The sequence below is a fragment of the Hypanus sabinus genome, chromosome 23, assembly GCF_030144855.1.
Source record: "Hypanus sabinus isolate sHypSab1 chromosome 23, sHypSab1.hap1, whole genome shotgun sequence".
NCBI classification, from domain to species: Eukaryota; Metazoa; Chordata; class Chondrichthyes; order Myliobatiformes; family Dasyatidae; genus Hypanus; species Hypanus sabinus.
This window is the reverse complement of record NC_082728.1, coordinates 56,843,032-56,868,728: the sequence shown is the minus strand read 5'-3', so window position 1 is coordinate 56,868,728 and position 25,697 is coordinate 56,843,032. Positions and strand designations below refer to the sequence as shown.

General features: G+C 42.3%; 1 protein-coding gene across 1 annotated transcript in view; it reads left to right on the top strand.

The window, feature by feature from the left end:
- The window catches only part of pkd1b (polycystic kidney disease 1b), a 472,814-nt gene that overhangs the window by 116,624 nt on the left and 330,493 nt on the right, over positions 1-25,697 (top strand). Inside the window, exons 20-23 of the mRNA XM_059949028.1 lie at positions 5,987-6,242; positions 7,491-7,686; positions 15,641-15,808; positions 20,449-20,592. Of these exons, the coding sequence (XP_059805011.1) occupies positions 5,987-6,242; positions 7,491-7,686; positions 15,641-15,808; positions 20,449-20,592 (764 nt within the window). The remainder of the gene's footprint in view (positions 1-5,986; positions 6,243-7,490; positions 7,687-15,640; positions 15,809-20,448; positions 20,593-25,697) is intronic.

The following is a 25,697-nucleotide window of genomic DNA, read 5'->3' as shown; positions in this document are numbered from 1 at the left end:
ATTGTCCAAAAATAAATCAGAAAATCTTAGTAATCCCTTAGTTTTCCAAGCCGAATAAGCTTGATCTATAATGGAAGGGTAGAAAAAACAATTAGATACAATAGGACTATTTAAAATTAATTGAGTCAACCCAAAAAATCTCCGAAATTGAAACCATATACGTAAAGTATGTTTAACTATCGGGTTGTCTATTCGTTTCGACAATTTAGAAAGAGCAAAAGGGAGAGAAGTCCCTAAAATAGAACCCAGAGCATAAGCTGATACAGATTTAATTTCTAAACTCACCCAATGAGGGCCGAAAGATCCACCCCAATCTTTCAACCAACATAACAAGTATCTAATATTAACTGCCCAATAATAAAATCTGAAATTAGGTAATGCTAACCCGCCTTCCTTTTTTGTCTTCTGTAAATATATTTTACCTAACCTGGGATTTTTATTCTGCCATATATATGAAGAAATTTTTGAGTCAACGTTAGTAAAAAAAAGATTTCGGAATAAAAATTGGTATCGCTTGAAAAATATATAAAAACTTAGGTAAAATAACCATCTTAATAGCATTAATCCTACCTATTAGGGATAAAGATAATGGTGACCACTTAGTAAACAAACCTTTAATCTGATCAATTAAGGGTAAAAAATTAATTCTAAATAAATCTTTATGGTTTTTTGTGATTTTGATCCCTAAATAAATAAAAGAATCATTAACTAATTTAAAAGGTAAATTTCCATAAATTGGGACCCATTTATTCAAAGGAAACAATTCACTTTTATTAAGATTTAACTTATACCCAGAAAACTCACTAAATTGAGCCAATAATGATAAAACTGCTGGGATGGATTTCTCCGGGTTAGAAATGAATAGAAATAAATCATCTGCATACAAAGATAACTTATGAATGTCTGTCCCACGATTAATACCCAAAATATCCTGTGATTGTCTGATGGCAATTGCCAAAGGTTCTAAAGCAATGTTAAATAGTAATGGACTAAGATGACATCCTTGTCTAGTGCCCTGAAATAGGCGAAAAAAGGGAGATCTTTGATTATTGGTAAACACTGAGGCTACTGGAGTATGATAAATCAATCTAATCCATGATATAAATATCGGACTAAAATTAAACTTCTCCAACACATTAAATAAGTAAGGCCATTCAACTCTATCAAATGCTTTCTCCGCATCTAATGAAATCACGCATTCTGAAGTGTCATGTGAGGAAGTATAAACAATACTCAACAATCTCCTAATGTTAAAAAAAGAATAACGATTTTTAATAAAACCGGTTTGATCTTCTGAAATAATTTTGGGTAATACCTTCTCCAATCTAGATGCCAGTAACTTGGAAAAAATCTTGGAGTCTACATTCAATAAAGATATTGGTCTATAGGAAGCACAGTTAGTAGGGTCTTTATCTTTCTTCAATATTAGAGAAATGGAAGCTCTATAAAAAGATTGTGGCAAATTCCCCAATCTAATGGCTTCCTCAAAAAACTTACATAACCAAGGGGAAAGAGTAGCGGAAAAAAATTTTAAAAATTCAACTGTATAACCATCTGGACCCGGAGCTTTCCCAGAATTCATTGAGGAAATAGCCCCTTTAATTTCTACATCCGTAATAGGAGTATCCAATATTGAAAGATCATCAAATGATAATCTTGGAAAATTTAATTTCCCAAGAAAATCACACATGGTATTATGATCTTGAGGAAATTCAGATTGATACAGGGAGGTATAGAAGTCTTGAAATGCCTTATTTATCTCATCATGATTAACTGTCAAATTCCCATTCTGCTGACAAATCTTAGTGATTTGACGTTTAACCAAAGCATTCTTCAATTAACTAGCTAACAGTTTACCAGATTTATCACTATGTATATAAAAATCAGATCTAGTTTTCATTAATTGATTTTCAATCGAGGATGTAAGTAATAAACTATGTTCCATTTGAAGTTCAACCCTTTGTTTGTAAAGCTCCTTACTAGGAGCAATTGAATATTTCTTATCAATCTCTTTAATTTTATCAACCAATAAAAGAGTTTCCATCTTAGTACATTTCCTCAAACCAACAGAATAAGAAATAATCTGTCCATGTATACACGCTTTAAAAGTGTCCCAAAGTGTTCCGCAAGAGATATCATCTGTAGAATTAGTTGAAAAGAAGAAGTCGATCTGCTCCTCCATAAATTTTATAAAGTCTGAGTCTTGCAATAAAGTAGAGTCAAATCGCCATTGTCTGGCATTAGAAGCTGTATCCGTAAATTTCATAGAAAGTAATAATGGAGCATGATCAGAGATAGCTATAATATCATAGTTACAACCGATTACCAATGGAATAAAACAAGAGTCTACAAAAAAATAATCAATTCTCGAATAAGAGTGATAAACATGTGAGAAAAAAGAAAACTCTTTGTCTTTAGGATGCCGAAATCTCCGAACATCAAAAACTCCATTGTCAGTTAAAAAAGAGTTAATACAAGTGGCTGACTTATTAGGTAAAGTCTGAATAGATAAAGATTTATCCATCAAAGGATTTAAACAGCAATTAAAGTCACCACCCATTATTAACTTATATTCATTTAGATTGGGTAAAGAGGTAAATAAGGACTTAAAAAAGTCAGGACAATCCACATTTGGAGCATAAACATTAACCAAAGCAACCTTTTTATTACAAAGTAAACCCGCAATTAACAAAAATCTACCATTCGGATCCGAAAAAATATCATGTTGAACAAATGGAATAGAGGAGTCAATAAAAATTGAAACTCCTTTTACTTTAGCATTCGAATTTGCGTGATACTGTTGACCCCGCCAAAATCTAAAAAAATGAAATTTGTCCTCCTTCCTCACATGAGTTTCTTGTACAAAAATAATATGAGCATTAAGTCTTTGGAATACTTTGAAAATCTTCTTTCGTTTAATTGGATGATTTAAACCATTAGTATTCCAAGACACAAAATTAATGGTCTGAGCCATAATTCTAAAATCAACCCTTTGGTATAGAAAGGGTTAACCAACTTATAAACTCATGCACCCGGAAGAGGAACAAAAGTAAAGAGAAGACCCGGAAGTGACGACAACACAGACATATTTGAAGTTCAAAAACAGCCCAAATAAAAAAACTAACACAAACTGATGCAAAAAAAATAGAATTAGGAAACAGACCATCCCCTCACCCCCCAAGAAAAAGAGAAAAAGCCAAAATATGACTTAAAAAAGGAAAGAATAAGACTAATTCTACCCCCATGTCAGCTGAAGAACACTCCATATATAAAGAATATATTTAAACGAATCACCCCAACTTTAAAAATTAAAATCGCTATAATAAAAACCATATTTCTCAGTATAGTTAGTTGTAAAAAAATAAAAATATAGTCACTAAAAAAAAATTATAGCCCAGACAAAACAAAAAATATTTAAGCTATGATAAGCGATGCATTGTAGGAAGAAGACGAAAGAAAGAAAAAAATAACGCCATCTTAAGCAAAACCAAAAATCTTTTTCAAAAAACCACCATCTTAATCAAAAAAAATTCACCTTCAAAGAATTAAAAATATACCTTCGAAGGAACAAAGTTAATAGACAAGAATGTAGTATACTGGTTAAAGTGTATAAGGCAAAAGAATTGATATAACAAAAACACACTTCAACTTAAGTATAAAGTATAGGATGAACCTACACCAATAACCAGAGGTTAATTCTGGTTTAAGAAATCGAGAACCATCTTACACGATCAGAATCGTTCATTTATTAGAGAATGGTGACTGTACCAGTAGGGAAGTTCTCCAGATAATTTCTCGCTTCTGAAGTTGAAAGAAAAACCTGGCGTGGAGCATTCGACGGAGATATTCGAAGCTTCGCAGGGTATAGGAGCGCAGGTTTCAGATTCTTCTCATAACATTCAGCCATCAACGGTTTAAAAAGAAGCCTTTTTTTTAAAAAGGTCAGGGCTAAAGTCTTCAACCAGATGGAAGCAGTAATCTTTGAATTTAACCATTCCTACCCGACGAGCTGCACGTATAAGTTGTTCTTTGTCGTGTACATAATGGAACCGGACAATTACAACCGAAGGTTTGTCTGTAGCACTCGGTGATCGACGCCGAATTCTATGTGCCCGATCCAATAAAGGAGAGTTATTTGGGAAAATCGTCGGAAACGCTTCTTTTAAAAGTTGAGCAAAATATTTCGAAGGGTCATCTTTTTCTATGCCGTCTGGAAGACCAAGTATACGTAGGTTCTGTCTTCTGGACCGATTCTCAAAATCGTCACTCTTGGCTTTAAGGGCTTCCATCAGCTTAATGGTCGAAATTAAATCCTGTTGCAGTTTTTCAATAGTCAAATCTCGCTTCCGAGCATCTTCTTGCAGAGACGCGATAAGAGCTTATTGCTGGTTAATTACTGAATCCGTCTTAACCATGTACTCTTGAAAAGCCTTTATATCTTCTTTAAAAAATTGTTGTAGTTGATCAAATTTTTTATCCAAAACCTCCATAAACAATTCATAAGTTAATTGAGTTTGTTGTGGCTTCTTTCCATTACCGTTCGGATTGCATCCGGGATCTCGTCCCTTAGACCTGAGAGACATTTCTGTTTGCATATCTTCAAAAGTTCACAACAAAGTCTTGGCAGTAAGTTCAAAAAAAAAATTAACAAAGAAACTTTCGGTATAGGTAAAAATAAGCTGAATAAGGGTGATCAAAGGTTAAAAAAAAGTAAAGGTTATGGAGCGAATCCAAAACAGTACTCACTCCATGAGCGTCTCCCGCTGACTTCCAGCTCCTGTACCTCCTCACCAGTGGTAGTAATGAAAAGAAGGCAGGTCATGGATGCTGCCTTTGTGAAGCACTGCCTAAGGAGCTAAGGAGCAAGCTCCCTTCACTGTAGATTTGACTTGGTTTCCCATATCCGCCTTGAAGGAACAGACAAGGCCAAGGATAGTAAGTTTCATCTGAAAGACGACCCCCTCCACTGACTCACTTTCTCACTGGAAGGATCAGCCCATCACAAGTTATCAGGGGTATAGATAGGGTAAATGCAAGCAAGCTTGTTGCACTGAGATTGAGTGGGACTACAACTAGAGGGTTAAGGGTGAAAGGTTTAAGATAAACATAAGGGAAACTTCTTCACTCAGAGGGTTATGAGAGTGTGGGACAACCTACCAGCACAAGTGGTGCATGTGAGCTAGATTTTAAGGTTTAAGAGAAGTTTCAATAGGTACTTGGATGGGAGGGTTATGGAGGGCTATGGTCCCGGTGCAGGTTGATGGGAGTAGGCAGTTTAAGTAGTTCAGCACAGACTAGATGGGTATCCAAGACATCTTCAAGGAGTGGTGCCTCAGAAAGGCGGTGTCCATTATTAAGGACCCCTGATCCCCTGGACACCACTTGTGGGCCCACTTCTCTTTGTTATCATCAGGACAGAGGTACAGAAGCCTGAAGGGCTTCAAGAACAGCTTCTTCCCCTCTACCATCTGATGCCTAAATGGACATTGAACCCAAGAACACTACCTCACTTTTTACATATATTATTTATGTTTATTTCTATTTTTATCTAATTATTTTAATATATATATATGCTTACAGTAATCTACTTCTGTATTATCGTGTATTGCATTGTGATGCTGCTACTAAGTTGGCAAATTTCACAACACATCCTGTTGATAACAAACCTGATTCTGAATGAACTGTTTCTGCACTGTACTTTTTTGTGACTCTATGACCTCAATTATGAGCGCTTAACCTAGTCTACTGAATTCAGAGTGAGCTGATTCAGCTCATTATGCTGCTAAATGGGATTAGTATTGATAGGTACTTGATATTTAGCGTAGTCATGGTGTGATAAAGCCCTGTATCTATGCTGTATGACTCTAAGATTCTATTATGCCTAGAAATGCCAAGCAATCATATTCTGTGATAATAGATGTACTTCTGCTCTCTCCGCTCTGTGCTGGGATCCTATCATTGACTTGATGTCTTCTGTTTGTTACAGGGTATATGATACCACCAGTGAGGAGCTCAGTGTCACCATTTCTAGCCACTTCTCCTCTGCTCCAGTAGAGGTTTCCGTCATTGTGTACACCTCCTTGTGTCAGTACTTTGACTTCCAGAGCCTTCGGTGGAGAACAGACGGCATCTTCCCCACACACTGGACCAGACCAGGGGAAACAGTGTGCCTCACTCAGCACCTCACTGTCTTTGGAGCAAGCTTATTCATGTATCCAGAGGCTATCCAGTTTCTGCCTCCTGTACGAGCACTGATATTTCCACAACACATCTATAAACTTCTATCCCAACAGTAGAACAGCCTCAGAGTTATCCTAATGAGGAGGATACCCTGTAAATTATACAGCCCGTATTCTATCCTCCCACTAATTCATCTTTCTTTGGTTGCATCCTTATAAATTAATGTTATTTTACCCCCTTGTATCATCCTTTCACAATTCAGAAGTTCTCTTTGCCCTTTTCTATTATCAATATTAACTGTATAATCTAACGATTGGTGCTTGTTAAGTTTTCCCTCAGTGACACCTGGTCACTTGGCCCTCTTTGTTCCCCAAAAACAGATTCAACAATATCTCTATTCTCCTTGCATCAGAAGCAGACTGATCACGAAAATTCTCCAGAACACTTTTCAATGTTTCCCCAGTTTTTACCCTTCATCTAATATAGTTTTGATCACACTGTTAATTACCTATTTCTTGCCAGCAAGTTCCTCCGATGCCCTCTCATTACAGTGACCTAGTGAATGCTTCTCGTCACGTGATAACACTATTCCTGCTTCTTCACTTTAACTAGCTGCATTTTGTCACTTAAAGACATTCCCTCTCTTCAGCTTTAACCAGTACTGCTGCCCCACTTCATTTCTTCCCTTCCGTATCTTTTCTGAACTCCTTATATTATGGAATATTAGGTGCCCAGTTCCTGACCTGTTTTCGAGTCATTATTTAATTCTGATTTTTGCATGATGATCCCAAGCAGATCTGTGAACATTCAGCTCTTCACATTTATTCACAACATTTTCTGTATTTCCATATATGGATGCAAACCCATTATTGCGTTTGGTGTAGTCTGTCTCAGCTTGTACCTATTCAATACCTCTCAACCACCTTTTCAATACAACCTAATGCTCCTCTATTCTTGTTCTCTTCAGCTCTTTTTCTCTGCTACTAAATGCTCAAATGCAAGCCCTGTGAGTTGAGTATTAAACTCTTTCAATTTAGTTTAACCAACCTCTTCCCCTTCTCCTTCCCTGGGCAAGTACTTTTATTCTAGCGGGTTGAAGTCCATTTAACTTGGTCTGCTGTCCTGCCCTGGAGTGTAAGTGGTCCATCTGCAAGATTCTGGCTGGTAAAGCTAGCTTAGATAGAAGTTTCTGTCTTTCTGTTCTCGTTGTCAGAAACATGCTGATAATGTGTGTGCTACTGTTAGGAATCTCTGACTATTTCCAAGTAGCTGCAGGTACCCTGTATGACTCAGCAGTGATTCCTTTGCAGGTGAACAGCCCAGTGCAGAATTCGATTGTGGCAATCACCTGTGCCTTGGTCTTTGCTCTTTATGTCATGGTAGCTCTCATCGCCAACAAGCTGGACTACATCGATATCAACCGTGTTGGCATCGTCCCTCTCTGTGGGCAGCACGGTCGCTATAAATATGAAGTTATGGTGAAAACTGGCTGGTACAGGAACTCAGGTGAGAGAACTTGTAATGGGCACGGATTGACAATTGTGATAACAGCAGGTAAGAGGTAGAAAAAGGATGTGGGTATAGATATAACATGCTGTTTAGGTTCAGCCTGCAAGAGCCGAGACTCGGAGCAAGACACCAAAACTTCTATAAGATGTGACTGGCAGGACGGTTTAGGTTCAGCTCACAGGAACCGGGACTCAGAACAAGACACCGGAACTTCTGGAAGAAGTGAATGTCAGGAGCCTATAAAAAGCACTGACAAGCTCTAGCAAGTAAAAAGGTCAGCTCAAGTGGAGCGGTCATTGTAGGAGTGGCTCATTGTAAGAAGAAGACCTTGAGGCTTTGGCTCAAGAGGCTGCAGTAAGAAGAAGCGGAGGTTGTGAGCAAAGACTTGGTGGCTTATTTTTTATTATTTATTATTTCACAGGCTTGAGCAGTGGGAATTGTAGTGTCAGCAGTGGTGTGCTCCTCTTGCATGATGTAGGAAGTCAGGGACCATAAGATACAGGAGCAGAATTAGGCCATTCAGCCCATCGAGTCTGTTCCGCCATTCCAGCATGGTTGATCCCAGATCCTGTTCAACCCCATACATTGCTTTCTCGCCATATCCTTTGAAGCCCTGACCGATCAGGAAACAATTTACTTCTGCCTTAAATATACACATGGAATTGGCCTCCACAGATTTACTACACCACTCTCCCTGCAGGGCATTCAGGACACTGAGGGGTTGATAGATAAGGGTTACGGAGAGGCAATCATACCTAAGTTGAAGATTGCAATTGGTTGGGTAACTGTCAGGAGAGTGAAAAGAAATAAGTAGACAGCACGGAGTACTCCTGTGGCCATACCTCTTAATAAAAAGTATACCATTATAGATGCTATTGGAGAGGATGACCTACCAGGGGAAAGCTGCAACGGCCCAGTTTCCAACACTGGGTTTGGTTCTGTGGCTCAAAGGGAAGATTCATTGGCTAGAAGAACAGACAGGAGATTCGGTGGATGATATTAAGACTTGCAGATGGTTGTTGCCTCCAAGGTATTAAGGTTAAAGATGCTACAGATCAAGTCCAAGGCATCCTTAAGGGGGAGGGGGAGCAGCTAGAAGTTCTCATTCACATTGATACCAATGGCATAGGAGGGGTGACAAGGTCCTGCAAAGTGTGCTCATAGAGTTAGGTGTTAAGTTAAAAAACAAGGATTTCCAGGGTGGTGACCTCAGGATTGCTATTTGTGCCACATGCTTGTGAGGCAAGAAAAAAGAAGATACTGCAGTTTAACACACGGACGAACAGATGGTTCAGGAGGAAGGGCTCCAGTTTTTGAATCATTGGACTCTCCTCCAGAGCAGGTGGGACCTGTGCAATGGGACAGCTTGTGTCTGAACCGGATGGGGTATCAATATTCCTTGCAATAATCTGGGGGACTTAAACTAGAGTTGTAGGGGTGTGGGAACTGGAGTGGCAAAAAAGCAAGTGGACAGGCAATGGGAAAAGTAGACATTAAACCTTCAAGCAAAGATAGAAACTGAAAGGTTGAGCATTGGAGGACTAATGTTGTGAATTGTCTATTTCAATGCAAGGACTATTGTGGATAAGGCAAATGAACGTAGAGTGTACCATTAGTGAGACTTAGTTGTAGGAGGGGTAGGACTGGCAGCTAAATGTTCTGGGCTTAATTGCTTCAGACATGATAGAGCGTGAGGTATTAAAGGAGGAGGATTGACATTACTAGTCAGAAAAAATATTGCAGTGCTTAGACAGGACAGGTTGAAGGGCTCATCTACTGAGGCAATTTGACTGGAACTGAGGAATGAAAAGAAAGGGTGGCCACGTAAAGGGGACTATATCATTGACCTGACAGTAATCAGTACTATTTAGAGGGAAAGTTTAGAGAGATAGCAGACATTTGCAGGAAGTATAATGTTGAGATAGTTGGTGATTTTAACTTTCCACGTATTGATTAGACTATGATACTGTAAAAGGACTGTATGGTATTGAGTTTGTCGTATGTGTTCAGGAAAGTTTCTTTAATCAATATATAAAATATAGAGAGAATATAATACTGGATTTCCTTACAAGGAATGAGACAAGGAAGGTGACAGAGGTGTTTGTAGGGGAACATTTTGGACCTAGTGATCATAATGTCATTAGTTTCAAGGTAATTATGGTGAAGGATAGGTCTGGTCCCAGGAATAAGATTCTAAATTGTGGAAAGGTAAGGAATTTGGCAGGTTTGTATTGGAATAAGTTGTTTTCTGGCAAAGGCAAAGTTTGATAAATGGAAGGGATTCAAAAGTGAGAAATTGAGAGAACAAAATCTATATGTTCCTTTCAGAGTAAAATGCAAGGCGAACAGGTTTAGAAACCTTGGTTACTGACAGATGTTAAGACCCTGGGAAAGAAAAGGTGTCTATCAGGTATAGGCAGCTAGAATCAAATGAGCTGTTTGAGGAGCATAAGAAATGTGAGAGAACACTCAAGACAGAAATCAGGAGAGTTAAAAGAAGGCATGAGGTTGCTCTAGTTGACAAGGTGAATGAGAATTCGAATGGCTTCTATCTCTATATTAAGAACATATGGATAGCAAAAGACAAAATTGGTCATCTTGAATATCAGCGTGGTCATCAATGCATGGAGCCAAAAGAGATGACAGAGATCTTAAAGAGCGAACACGAGGAAATCTGCAGATGCTGGAAATTCAAACAACACACACAAAATGCTGGCAGAACACAGCAGGCCAGGCAGCATCTATAAGGAGAAGCACTGTCGACGTTTTGGGCCAAAACCCTTCAACAGGACTATCCGAAAGGACAGATACTAAGAGATTTGAAACTAGTGGGGGGAGGGGGAAATGTGAAATGATAGGAGAAGACCGGAGGGGGTGGGATGAAGCTAAGAGCTGGAAAGGTGATTGGTGAAAGTGATACAGAGCTGGGGAAGGGAATGGGTCATGGGACGGGGGGTCTCGGGAGAAAGGGTGGGGGGGGGGGGGAAGCACCAGAGGGAGATGGAGAGCAGGCAGAGTGATGGGCAGAGACAGAAAAAAAAACAAACAACTAAATATATCAGGGATAGGGTAAGAAGGGGAGGAGGGTATTAACGGAAGTTAGAGAAGTCAATGTTCATGCCATCAGGTTGGAGGCTACCCAGCCAGTATATAAGGTGTTGTTCCTCCAACCTGAGTTTGGATTCATTTTGACAGTAGAGGAGGCCATGGATAGATACATCAGAATGGGAATGGGACGTGGAATTAAAATGTATGGCCACTGGGAGATCCTGCTTTCTCTGGTGGACCGAGCGTAGGTATTCAGTGAAACGGTTTCCCAGTCTGCATCGGGTCTTACCAATATATAAAAGGCCACATCAGGAGCACCGGACACAGTATACCACACCAGCCAACTCACAGGTGAAGTCGCCTCACCTGGAAGGACTGTCTGGGGCCCTGAATGGTGGTGAGGGAGGAAGTGTAAGGGCAGGTGTAGCACTTGTTCCACTTACAAGGATAAGTGCCAGGAAGGAGATCGGTGGGAAGGGATGGGGTGGGGGGGAGGAATGAGTGGACAAGGGAGTCGCGTAGGGAGCAATCCCTGTGGAAAGCAGAAAGAGGGGGGTGAGGGAAAGATGTGCTTGGTAGTGGGAATCTGTTGGAGGTGGCGGAAGTTACGGAGAATTATACGTTGGACCTGGAGGCTGGTGGGTGGTGGGTGAGGACAAGGGGAACCCCATCCCGTGTGGGGTGGGGGGGGGAATGGGGTGAGGGCAGATGTGTGGGAAATGGGAGAGATGCGTTTGAGAGCAGAGTTGATGGTGGAAGAAGGGAAGCCCCTTTGTTTAAAAAAGGAAGACATCTCCTTCGTCCTGGAATGAAAAGCCCCATCCTGAGAGCAGATGCGGCAGAGACGGAGGAATTGTGAGAAGGGGATAGTATTTTTGCAAGAGACAGAGTGGGAAGAGGAATAGTCCAGGTAGCTGTGAGAGTCTGTAGGCTTATAGTAGATGTCAGTAGATAAGCCATCTCCAGAGATGGAGACAGAAAGATCAAGAAAGGGGAGGGAGGTGTCGGAAATGGACCAGGTAAATTTGAGGGCAGGGTGAAAGTTGGAGGCAAAGTTAATGAAGTCAATGAGCTCAGCATGCGTGAAGGAGGCAGCGCCAATGCAGTCGTCGATGTAGCGAAGGAAAAGCGGGGACGGATACCCGTATAGACGGAACATGGAGTGTTTCACAAAGCCAACAAAAAGGCAGGCATAACTGGGACCCATACAGGTGCCCATGGCTACACCCTTGGTTTGGAGGAAGTGGGAGGAGCCAAAGGAGAAATTATTGAGAGTAAGAACTAATTCTGCTAGATGGAGGAGAGTGGTGGTAGAGGGGAATTGGTTAGGTCTGGAAACCAAAAAGAAGCGAAGAGCTTTGAGGCCATCCGGGTGGGGGATGGAGGTATGTAGGACTGGACGTCCATGGTGAAAAAAAGGCGGTGGGGGCCAGGGAACTTAAAATCATTGAAAAAATTCAAAGCTTGAGAAGTGTCACGAACATAGGTGGGAAGAGATTGAACTGGGGGGATAAGACAGTGTCAAGGTATGCAGAAATGAGTTCAGTGGGGCAGGAGCAAGCTGAGACAATAGGTCTACCTGGACAGGCAGGCTTGTGGATCTTGGACAGGAGGTAGAACCGGGAAGTGCAGGGTGTGGGAACTATGAGGTTGTTGGCAGTGGATGGGAGATCCCCTGAGCTCTGGCTCCAGCCATCAATTGTGGATAAATTAGTAGATGTTATTATATGAGACAGAATATGTAAGTATGGATAAACAGGGCCCGATTAGGGATAGTCAATAGGGCTTTGCATGTGGCAGGTCATGTCTAACCAATCTTATAGAGCTTTTCAAGGAGGTTACCAAGAAGTTGATAGATGGTGGATGTTGTCTACATGGGCTTTAGCAAAGCCTTAGACAGAAACCTGTATAGGAGACTGGTCACTTAGAATTCAGGATGAGGTAATAATTTGGATTAGACATTGGCTTAGTGGGAGAAGCCAGAGAGTGGTAGTAGATGATAGTCTCTCTGATTGGAGGTCTGTGACCAGTGGAGTGCCGCAGGGATCGGTGCTGGGTCCGATGTTGTTTGTCATCTATATCAACGATCTGGATGATAAAGTGGTAAACTGGAACAGCAAATTGCGGATGACACCAAGTGCGTAGTGGACAGCAACAAAAGCTAGCAAAGTGATCTGGACCAGCTGGAAAAATAGGTCAAAAAATGCAGCTGGAATGTAATACAAACAAATGTGAAGTGCTGCATTTTGTGAGGACAAACGAGGGTAAGACTTATACTGTACAATGAATGGTAGAGCACTGAGGACTGTGGGAGAATAAAGCGGCCTGGAATAGATAGGCTCATAAAGAGAACTTCTGGCACATTGGCCTTCATAAATCAGGGCATGGAGGAGAGGAATTGGGATGATATGTTGAAGTTGTAAGGTGACAGTGAAACCAAATTTGGAGTATTGTGTGCAGTTCTGGTCACTTGATAGCAATAAGTTGAACAAATGCAGAGAAATTTGACCCGACTATTGCCAGGACTTGAGGGCCTGAGTTGCAGGGAAAGGGTGAATAGGTTAGAACTTTATTCACTGGAGTGCAGGAGAATGAGGGGAAATCTTATGGAGGTGTACAAAATTGAGACCTATGGATAGGGTGAATACTTGCAGGCCTTTTTTCCCCTCAGATTAGGTGAGACTAGAATTAGAGGTCATAGGTTTAAGATGAAAGGCAAAATATTTAAGGGGAATCTGAGGGGGAGCACCTTCTCTCAGCGTGGTGCAAATGTGAACAAGCTGCAAGCAGAAGTGGTAGATGCGATGTCAAGAGAAATTTGATTAGGTACGTGGATGAGACAGGTATGGAGGGCTATGATCTGAGTGTAGGTAGAACAAGCAGAAGACCATGCTAGCATGAATAAGCCAAAGGGCTTTTTCTCTGTTCTGTTGTGCTCTATGACTCTAAGCATCTTAATCTCTTTCTTTGTCATTCACTTTCCATCTCCCAAATGCAAGTAGCTGCAAGGGTTCCCCTGGATATTGATCAGGAAGGGAAACTCTGGCTGTATGATACAGTTCCTAATGACTGGCTGTTGGTAAACAGTTATATCTGTACAAGTACCTGATTATTGGATATTGATCAGGAAGGGAAACTCTGGCTGTATGATACAGTTCCTAATGACTGGCTGTTGGTAAACAGTTATATCTGTACAAGTACCTGATTATTGGATATTGATCAGGAAGGGAAACTCTGACTGTATGATACAGTTCCTAATGACTGGCTGTTGGTAAACAGTTATATCTGTACAAGTACCTGATTATTGGATATTGATCAGGAAGGGAAACTCTGACTGTATGATACAGTTCCTAATGACTGGCTGTTGGTAAACAGTTATATCTGTACAAGTACCTGATTATCTGTTTCTTATTAATGGCATCATTATTCACATAATAAGATAAAACTATATTTATTCTGAAGGAAATTAATAATGGAAATCAGAAATATAAAGAGGAAATTGTGGAAATACTCAGGCATTCGGGTCATATCTTTGTATAGTGGAGGGGAAGAGACACATAAGACACTGCAGATGCTGGAAGTCTGGACAACTTACAGATAGCTGGAGTAATTCAGTGAGTCAGGCAGCTTCTCTGGAGGGAAATGAACAATTGAATTTCTGGCCTGGAAAGAAGGAGGGGCGAGAGCCAGTATAAAAATGTGGGGAATGGGGTTGGCGTAAAAGCTAATGGGTGATAGGCTGATCTAGTTGAGTGGGAGTGATAGGCTGATGAGGGAGGGGCAAATAGGGAGTGATGTAGGAAGCAAAATGTGATAGGTGGAAGTGATGAAGAAAGAATCTAATATGAAAGGGCAGTGAACTGTAGAATAAAGGAAAGGAGGTGAGGAGGGGAACTGGTGGGAGGAATGTGTGGGTGATGGGCAGATAGAGTGGGGTAGGGAACGAGATGAGAGTGGGATAGGTAGGGAAAACTGGTGGGCCTCAGGGAATGACTACCAGAGGTTAGAGAAATCAATGGTGCATGCCTTCAAGTGTGAGACTTCCAAAGCAGAATAAGAGGTGCTGTTCCTCTAACCTGCCTCTAGCCTCAACTTAGCAATAGAGGAAGCCATGGCTGGACATGTTAGTCTGATAATGGGAAGTGGACTTAAAGCTGTTAGCTGCTAGGAGACCTTGACTGTTTTGGTGGACAGAGTGAACAAGCTTGACAAAGCGATTTTTTTTCCCCAGCAATTTGTGTTGGGTCTCAGTGATGTAGAGGAGAATGTACTGGGAGCACTGAATATAATAAATAACACCATTGAATTCACATACGAGTCTTGCCAAAGGGTCTGGGCCTGAAACATCGACTGTACTCTTTTCCATTGAGGCTGCCTGGCCTGCTGAGTTCCTCCAGTATTTTGTGTGTGTCACATGTGAAGAACTGCCTATGGCCCTGAATAAGATGTAGGAACAGTTATAAAACTTAGCACAATTGCAGGATTCGGTGCCTGGAGAGGGATCGATGAGAAGGGAGAAGCCAACAGAGGAGATGTTACTACACCGACATGTCTTTCACACAATTCCACTGCCAAGTTGAAGCTAGACACAGATAAGAGGAGCAACGTCTTATATTCTAACATTGTCTCTGACCAAGTGGCGTGAACATCAAGTTCCCTAACTTCCCCTCTGTCCCTTCTGTCTTATTTCCTGATGCTCACCGCCCCATCTCTTTTCCTCCTCCTATGTCACTTCCACTTATCACCTTCCTGCTACTTTCATCATTCCCACTGCCCCCCTCCCTCACCTGCTTAGCACCTGATTTCTGTCCTGTTCTCATATACTCCTCAAACACCTCATTTGATCCGAACTGCCTCTCCCTGTGTGTGCTGCTCTTAAATGGAGGCTCTTCCTTTCCTGCAGGTACCACAGCTCATGTGGGCATCAGCCTGTATGGAGTGAACAAGAGTGGGTCTCGCCACCTGGACAAAGAAGGAGCATTCCAAAGGAACAGTCTGGATGTTTTCCAGGTTGAGACAGATGCCAACCTGGGTGAGATCTGGAAAATCCGAATCTGGCATGACAACACAGGTAGGTGTAAATGAGCAAACTGCCCAACACATCAGGTGTGAAGCCACGGCTGCCTATTGAATGTCTTTGATTCAGCAGCCCACCTGAACAGAGCATTCCAATAGACTGCTTCCAATAGAAATTATGTGTACATCGATGACTCTCTGTGGGCCATAGCGAATTGTACTGGTTTTCCTCTTAAATATACTCCTTTTGAAACTACTTTTGCTGCAATCTGCAGCATGTAAAGTTCCTCTTAGCATCGAAGTACGAAATTACATCAATGATCTTCAGACCTGACATTCAACGGTTAAGTGCGGAGCAGTTAAGCATGGTACCTTTAGGCATCAGAGCCATGGCCGAAAACGCAGCAGGAGAGGTGGGATTCAAAGCAGGTAGAAGCACAGAAGAATGAGGCCTCCTCTTCCGAGCACTTTGTTGGCGAACGTACAGTCACTTGAAAATAAGATTAACGATCGCAGAGCAAAGCAGCTGTATCAGAGGCAGATGAGGGCAATCTCAATTGTTTGTTGCATTGAGGCTTGGTTGTCAGTGAATGCACCGGATGCAGCTATCCAACCAGAAAGTTTATGATTTTCGGAATGGGTGAACTTCAAATTCTGGCAAGGAAAGGGGTGGCAGTGTATGCTTTTTAGTCAATACTCATTGGTGTTATGTCAACTTCTTGTTTCCCTGACTTAGAACACTAACAATTAAATGTAGATCATTCTACTTGCCTCGGGAGTTCTCGTCTGTGATCCTGACCACAGTTTACATACCACCAGCAGCCAATTATAAGCATGCACTCGTGAAACTGCATGATGTTGTCTGTAAACAAGAAATAACCCATCCCGACTGATTTCAAGTTATAGTCGGTGACTTTAACCAGGCCTATTTGAAGAAAACCCTGCCCAGTTATCATCAGCACGTAGCCTGTAATACCAACAGTCCCAACACACAAGACCACTGCTATACTACAATAAAGAATGCTTACCATTCCTTCCTGAGACCACATTTTGGCCAGTCGGGTCATTTGGCTGTACTCCTGATACCCATCTACAGACAAAGCCTAATGAGCAAGGCTCCAGAGATCAAGACAAGTAAAAGGTGGTTGAGAGAGGCAGAGGAACGCTTACAGGATTGCCCTGAATCAGTGGACTGGGCTGTGTTCAAGAACACATCTAAGGACCTGATGACTACACCAGAGTTCTTACAGACTTTATTAAAACAACTGTAGTGAGACCCTACAAAATAACCATATAACAATTACAGCACGGAAATCATTCAGGGTTTTCTTCAATCAGAAGCCCTGGATGAACAATGAAATCCAGAACCTGCTGTGAGCCAGATCAGAGGCATCTAAGTCTGGAGATCAAGAATGCTACAAGATGTACAGGTACGATCTCCAGAAAGCCATCTCTCAGGTGAAGTGGAGATTCTGGACTAGACTGGAATTGATGAGGGATGTTCGATAGCTGTGGCAGAGTTTGAATGCCAATAGTAGGAGGCAGCCGTTGATCCCAGATGATCATGGGTTTGAACCTCTGGTGGACCGTGTCCTCTCCAGGGTGCAAGCCTGGGTGGGAAGATTTGAAGAACTGGCTGTTGCCCATGCAATGGGTTCATCCTCTCCCCATCACTGATGTAGTCCAAGGGAAGGGCAAGTGCTGATACAGCTTGACACCAGTGTCATCGCCGAGGTTGCTGAAGTGAAGTTGTAAACAACATCTCCAGATTTCTTCCTCAGGGCTTACTCCCAAAGCTTTTCCCATGGGTAGATATGGCCGCAAGGCAGCGGAGGTTTAAAGTCAGAGTTTTCCTTCTCCGAGGTGGGCTGACGAGCCCCACCTACCCAAAGCAACTGGCTTTGAGGCACCAGTGGCCTGCCTTTGCTCCTTCTCTTGTCGGTAGAAACAGTGCTGTTGGGCCTAGTAGCTAAGTCACATGTGAAGGCCAAGAGTTGGACTTGCTTGTCAGAGGCTGTTGGTGACGCCTGCCATTTGGAGCTCTTTGTAGATAGTGGGAGCTTATCCCCACTACCACCCCTGATTATGACAGCCTTAGGAACCTGAAAGACCTCCTACATAAAAGGTGACAGCAGAGCTTCACTTCCAGATGAGCTCTATGCCTTCATTTGGATCACCAGGACAAGGAGGAACCATCGTGCACCCCATGTCTCCCGATGATCCTTTGGTCTCAGTATCTGAAGATAATGTAAAGAAAGTGAATCCAAGGAAAGCATCTGGTCCATATGGAGTACCTGTCTGAATACTAAAGACTTCTGCCAAACATCTGGCTGGAGTGTTCACAGAAATATTCAACCTTTCGCTCCGGCAGTATGTGGTACCCACCTGCTTTAATCAGGCTTCAATCATACTGGTGCCCAGAAGAACATAGTAACCTGTCTAAATGACTATCTCTCAGTGGCAGGTATCCACAGTGATAGACTATAAGACAGGAGCAGATCTTGCCCGTCAAGTCTGCTCTACCATTCAATCATGGCTCATCATTTTTTTCTATCTCCTCCTCAACCCCAATTCCTGGCTTTCTTTCCATAACCTTTGATGCCATGTCCAATCAAGAACCTATCAATCTCTGCCTTAAATACACCCAACGACCTGGCCTCCGCAGTTGCATGTGGCAACAAATTCCACAAATTCACCCCCCTTTGGATAAAGAAATTTCTCCGCATCTCTGTTATGAAAGGGCTCCCCACTATCCTGAGGCTATGCCGCCTTGACCAAGACTCTCCCACCACATAACCATATAACAATTACAGCACGGAAACAGGCCATCTCGGCTCTTCTAGTCCGTGCCGAACACTTACTCTCACCTAGTCCCACTCACCCACACTCAGCCCATAACCCTCCATTCCTTTCCTGTCCATATACCTATACAATTTTACTTTAAATGACAATACCACTTCTACTGGAAGCTCATTCCACACAGCTACCACTCTCTGAGTAAAGAAATAACCCCCTTGTGTTACCCTTAAACTGTTTCCCCCTCTCTCAACTCATGTCCTCTTGTTTGAATCTCCCCTACTCTCAATGGAAAAAGTCAACTCTATCTATCCCCCTCATAGTTTTAAATACCTCTATCAAGTCCCTACTCAACCTTCTACTCTCCAAAGAATAAAGACCTAACTTGTTCAACCTTTCTCTGTAACTTAGGTGCTGAAACCCAGGTAACATTCTAGTAAATTTCCTCTGTACTCTCTCTATTTTGTTTACATCTTTCCTATAATTTGGTGACCAGAACTGTACACAATACTCCAAATTTGACCTCACCAATGCCTTGTACAATTTTAACATTACATCCCAGCTCCTATACTCAGTGCTCTGATTTATAAAGGCCAGCATACCAAAAGCTTTCTTCACCACCCTATCCACATGAGATTCCACCTTCAGGGAACGATGCACCATTATTCCTAGATCACTCTGTTCTACTGCATTCCTCAATGCCCTACCATTTACCATGTATGTCCTATTTTGATTATTCCTACCAAAATGTAGCACCTCACACTTAACAGTATTAAACTCCATCTGCCATCTTTCAGCCCACTCTTCTAACTGCCCTAAATCTCTCTGCAAGCTTTGAAAACCTACTTCATTATCCACAATGCCACCTATCTTAGTATCATTTGCATACTTACTAATCCAATTTACCACCCCATCATCCAGATCATTAACGTATATGACAACAACATTGGACCCAGTACAGATCCCTGAGGCACACCACTAGTCACCGGCCTCCAACCTGACAAACAGTTATCTACCACTACTCTCTGGCATCTCCCATACAGCCACTGTTGAATCCATTTTACCCCTTCAATATTAATACCTAACGATTGAACCTTCCTAACTAACCTTCCGTGTGGAACCTTGTCAAAGGCCTTATTGAAGTCTGTATAGACAACATCCACTGCTTTACCCTTGTCAACTTTCCTAATAACCTCTTCAAAAAATTCAGTAAGTTTTGTCGAACATGACCTTCCACACACAAATCCATGTTTGTATGTTCACACAGGTCATAGAGTCGTCGAGCATGAAAACAGCCCCTTTGGCTACCAAGTCCACATTGGCTATCAAACACATATGTACATTAACTTGACACCAACCACATATTATTTTATTCACACCACCTTCAACTCTCCCCAGATTCTACCACTCACCTACACACTCGGACCAATTAACCGAGCAGCTCCCACATCGTTGGTGTGTGGTGGGAAGCCTGTGCCATCACAGTCCATACAGATGACACCCGAGGTCGGGATTGAACTTTGGTTGCTGGTGGTGTGAGTGTCTAATTAAAACAAGTTAAAGTATCATACTGCTGTATTTAAGATCAGTGTGAACTGACAGGAAGGGGAGACAGAAGTTGTGAGCGAAGTAATTGTCTCTGAATATCATAATTAGCTCCCTCAGGAGAGCAACTACCAAGATAGAGATGCTGCTGACTCTCACACAAGCAACAGTTAAATTTCTTAGAAATACTGCAGTTGATGGCTTGTAACATTAATGTTCTGCAGGCAGTGCACTTCGCTCACTGAGGAAGAACACCAAAAACTCAACAGCTATTTTCCAAACATTTTAAAATTTGCAAGGACCTTACTTGTATGATGAGCCAAATGTTTGTTTTAACCTTGGTGCTCTGTGCAGGCTTAGACCCTTCATGGTATCTGGAGCATGTGGCTGTTTGGGACAAGCAGACAGATAATTTGTACTACTTCCTGGCTCAGGACTGGCTGTCTGTGGAGAATGAGAAGAATGAAGGGATGGTGGAGAAGGATGTGTTGGCAGCATGTAAGTACATATAAAGTCATATATTGTGTCAATCAAATTAACAGTACAAGAAAAAATGACACTTGCATTGATATTGTGGTTTTCCAAACTTCTGGATGTCCCCAAGCATTTCACAGCTTATGAAGTACTCTTAGAAATGTGATCATTGTTCTAAAGAGGAAGAACAGTACCTGTATACAGTGAGATCAGTGATAAGGACTAGATAAGTCATTTGTTGGTACTGTAGGTAATCAGACAGATATTCACCAGAATATAGAAACATAGAAAACTTACAGCATAATACAGGCCCTATGGCCCACAAAGTTGTGCCGAACATGTCCCAACCTTAGAAATTACTAGGCTTACATATAGCCCTCTATTTTACTAAGCTCCATATACCTATCTAAAAGCCTCTTAAAAGACCCTATCATATCTGCCTCCACCACCATTGCCAGAAGTCCATTCCATGCACTCACCACTCTCTGAGTAAAAAACTTACCCCTGACATCTCCTCTGTACCTACTCCCCAGCACCTTAAACCTATGTCCTCTTGTGGCAAACATTTCAGCCCTGGGAAAAAGCCTCTGACTATCCACATGATCAATGCCTCTCATCATCTTGAACACCTCTATCAGGTCACCTCTCATCCTCCATCGCTCCAAGGAGAAAAGGCCAAGTTCACTCAACTTGTTCTCATAAGGCATGCTCCCCAATCCAGGCAACATCCTTGTAAATCTCCTCTGCACCCTTTCTATGGTTTCCACATCCTTCCTGTAGTGTGGCGACCAGAATTGAGCACAGTGTTCTATGTGAGGTGTACCAGAGGTCTACCTTGAAGAATGAATTGGGAGAAATTGTTATGGGAAACAGGGAAATGGCAGCAGGATTTAATGCATACTTTAGATCTGTCTTCACCAGGGAGGACACAAGCAATCTCCCAGATGTATGGATGGGCCAGGGTCATAAGATATCAGAGGAATTGAGACAGATTGACATTAGGAAAGAAACTGTGATGACTGAAGGCTACTAAATCCCTGGCTCCAGATGGTCTGCATCCGAGGGTTCTAAAAGAGGTGGCTCAGGAAATTGTGGATGCATTGGTAATCATTTTCCAATGTTCCTTAGATTCAGGATCAGTTCCTGAAGATTGGAGAGTGGCTAATGTTGTCCCACTTTTCAAGAAGGGAGGGAAGGAGAAAACGGAGAACTATCGCCCTGTTAGCCTAACGTCAGTCGTGGGGAAGATGCTTGAGTCCATTATTAAGGACGAAATAGTGGCACATCTAGATGGCAGAAGTAGGATTAGGCCGAGCCAGCATGGATTTACCAAGGGCAAATCATGCTTGACTAATCTGTTGGAGTTTTTTGAGGGTGTAACAAGGATGTTAGACAAGGGTAAGCCAGTAGATGTTGTGTACCTAGATTTTCAGAAGGCATTCGATAAGGTGCCACATAGGAGACTGGTGAGTAAAATCAGAGCTCATGGCATTGGGGGCAGGGTTTCAACATGGATAGAAAACTGGTTGGCAGATAGAAAGCAAAGGGTAGCAGTGAATGGGTGTTTCTCAGACTGGCTGGAGGTGACTAGTGGGGTACCACAGGGCTCTGTATTGGGACCACAGCTCTTTACGATTTATGTCAATGATTTAGATGAGGGCATTGAAAACTATATCAGCAAGTTTGCTGACGATACTAAACTGGGTGGCAGTGTGACATGCGAAGAGGACGTTAGGAGAATACAGGGAGACTTGGATAGGCTGAGTGAGTGGGCAGATACTTGGCAGATGTCATTCAATGTGAATAAATGTGAAGTTATCCACTTTGGAAGCAGGAACAAGAGGGCAGAGTATTGTCTGAACGGTGTAGAGTTAGGTAAGGGAGAAATGCAAAGAGACCTAGGAGTCCTAGTTCACCAGTCAATGAAGGTGAATGAGCAAGTGCAACAGGCAGTGAAGAGGGCAAATGGAATGTTGGCCTTTGTTACAAGGGGAATTGAATACAAGAGCAAGGATGTTCTTTTGCATTTGTACAGGGCCCTGGTGAGACCACACCTGGAATATTGTGTACAGTTTTGGTCTCCAGGTTTAAGGAAGGACATTCTGGCAATTGAGGAAGTGCAGCGTAGATTCACTAGGTTGATTCCTGGGATGGCAGGGCTGTCTTACGCAGAGAGATTGGAGAGATTGGGCTTGTACACGCTGGAATTGAGGAGATTGAGAGTGGATCTGATTGAAACGTTTAAGATAATTAAAGGATTTGATAGGATTGAGGCAGGAAATATGTTCCAGATGTTGGGAGAGTCCAGTACCAGAGGGCATGGATTGAGAATAAGAGGTCAGTTATTTAAAACAGAGTTGAGGAAGAGCTTCTTCTCCCAGAGAGTTGTGGAGGTGTGGAATGCACTGCCTCGGAAGACGGTGGAGGCCAATTCTCTGGATGCTTTCAAGAAGGAGCTGGATAGATATCTGATGGATAGGGGAATCAAGGGATATGGGGACAAGGCAGGGACTGGGTATTGATAGTGAATGATCAGCCATGATCTCAGAATGGCGGTGCAGACTGGAGGGGCCGAATGGTCTACTTCTGCACCTATTGTCTATTGTCTATTGTCTTATATAACTGCAACATTACTTCTCAGCTCCTAAATTCAATTTCACGATTGATGAAGGCCAATACACCATATGCCTTCTTAACCACAGAATCAACCTGTGCAGCTGCTTCGAGCGTACTATGGACTCGGACCCCAAGATCCCTCTGATCCTCCACACTGCCAAGAGTCTTACCATTAATACTATATTCTGCCATCATATATGACCTACCAAAATGAACCACCTCACACTTATCTGGGTTAAACTCCATCTGCCACTTCTCAGCCCAGTTTTGCATTGTATCAATGTCCCACTGTAAGCTCTGACATCCCCCCACAACATCTCCAACCTTTGTGTCATCAGCAAACTTACTAAGCTATCCCTCCACTTCCTCAGCCAGGTCATTTATAAACATCACGAAGGGTAAGGGTCCCATGACAGATCCTTGAGGCACCCCACTGGTGATGGACCTCCATGTAGAATATGACCCATCTACAACCACTCTTTGCCTTCTATGGGTAAGCCAGTTCTGGATCCACAAAGCAATGTCCCCTTGGACCCCATGCCTCCATATTTTCTCAATAAGTCTTGCATGGGGTACCTTATCAAATGTCTTGCTGAAATCCATATACACTACATCTACTGCTCTTCCTTCATCAATGTGTTTAGTCACATCCTTAAAAAATTCAGTCAGGCTCATAAGCACGACCTGCCTTTTACAAAGCCATGCTGACTATTCCTAATCATATTATACCCCTCCAAATGTTCATCAATCCTGCCTCTCAGTATCTTCTCCATCAGCTTACCAACCACTGAGGTAAGACTCACTGTCTATAATTTCCTGGGCTATCTCTACTTCCTTTCTTGAATAAAGGAACAACATTCGCAACCCTCCAATCCTCGGGAAAATCACCCGTCCCATTGATGATGCAAAGATCATCGCCAAAGGCTCAGCAATCTCCTCCCTCACCTCCCACAGTAGCCTGGGGTACATCTCATCTGGTCCTGGTGACTTATCCAACTTGATGCTTTCCAAAAGCTCCAGCACATCCTCTTTCTTAATATCGACATGTTCAAGCTTTTCAGTCTGCTGCAAGTCATCACTACAATCACCAAGATCCTTTTCCATAGTGAATACTGAAGTAAAGTATTAATTAAGAACCTCTGCTATTTCCTCTGGTTCCATACACACTTTCCCACTGTCACATTTGATAGGTCCTATTCCTTCCTTTTGCTCTTCACATACTTGTAGAATGCCTTGAGGCTTTCCTTAATCCTGCCTGCCAAGGCCTTCTCATGGTCCCTTCTGGCTCTCCTAATTTCCTTCTTAAGCTCTTTCCTATTAGCCTTATAATCTCCTAGATCTCCAACATTACCTAGCTCTCTGAACCTTTTGTAAGCTTTTCTTTTCTTCTTGACTAGATTTATTACAGTCTTTGTACACCACAGTTCCACTACAATACCATAAATTTCCTGTCTCATTGGAAGGTACCTATACAGACCTCTACTCAAATATCCCCTGAATATTTGCAGTATTTCTTCTGTACTTTTCCCTGAGAACATCTGTTTCCAATTTAAACCTCCAATTTCCTGCCTGATAGCCTCATAATTCCCCTTACTTCAATTAAATGCTTTTCTAACTTGTCTGTTCCTATCTTCCTCCAATGCTCTTGTAAAGAAGTTAGAATTATGATCACTATCTCCAAAATGCTCTCCCACTGAGAGATCTGACACCTAGCCAGGTTCATTTCCCAATACCAGATCAAGTACAGCCTCTCCTCTTGTAGGCTTATCTACATACTATGTCAAGAAACCTTCCTGAACACACCTAACAAACTCCACCCCATCTAAACCCCTTGCTCTAGGGAGATGCCAATCGATATTTGGGAAATTAAAATCTCCCATCATGGCAACTCTGTTATTATTACACCTTTCCAGGATCTGTTTCCTATTCTGCTCCTCGACATCCCTGTTACTATTGGGAGGCCTATAAAGAACACCCAGTAAAGTTATTGACCCCTTCCTGTTCCTAACATCCACCCACAGAGACTCTGTAGACAATCCCTCCATGGCGTCCACCTTTTCTGCAGCAGTGCCACTATCTCTGATCAACAGTTCCACTCCCCCACCTCTTTTGCCTCCCTCCCTGTCCTTTCTGAAACATCTAAAACCCGGCACTTGAAGTAATCTTTCCTGCCCCTGAGCCATCCAAGTCTCTGTAATGGCCACCACATCATAGCTCCAAGTACCGATTCACGCTTTAAGCTCATCCGTTTTGTTCACAACACTCCTTGCATTGAAATAGACACATCTCAAGCCTTTGGTCTGAGCTCGTCCCTTCTCTATCACCTGCCTAACCTCCCTCTCACACGGTCTACAAGCTTTCTGTATTGTGAGCCAACCTCCTCTTCCCCAGTCTCTTCAGTTCGGTTCCCACTCCCCAATAATTCTAGTTTAAACTCTCCCCAGTAACCTTAGCAAACCTCCCCACCAGGATATTGGTCCCCTGGGATTCAAGTGCAACCTGTCCTTTTTGTA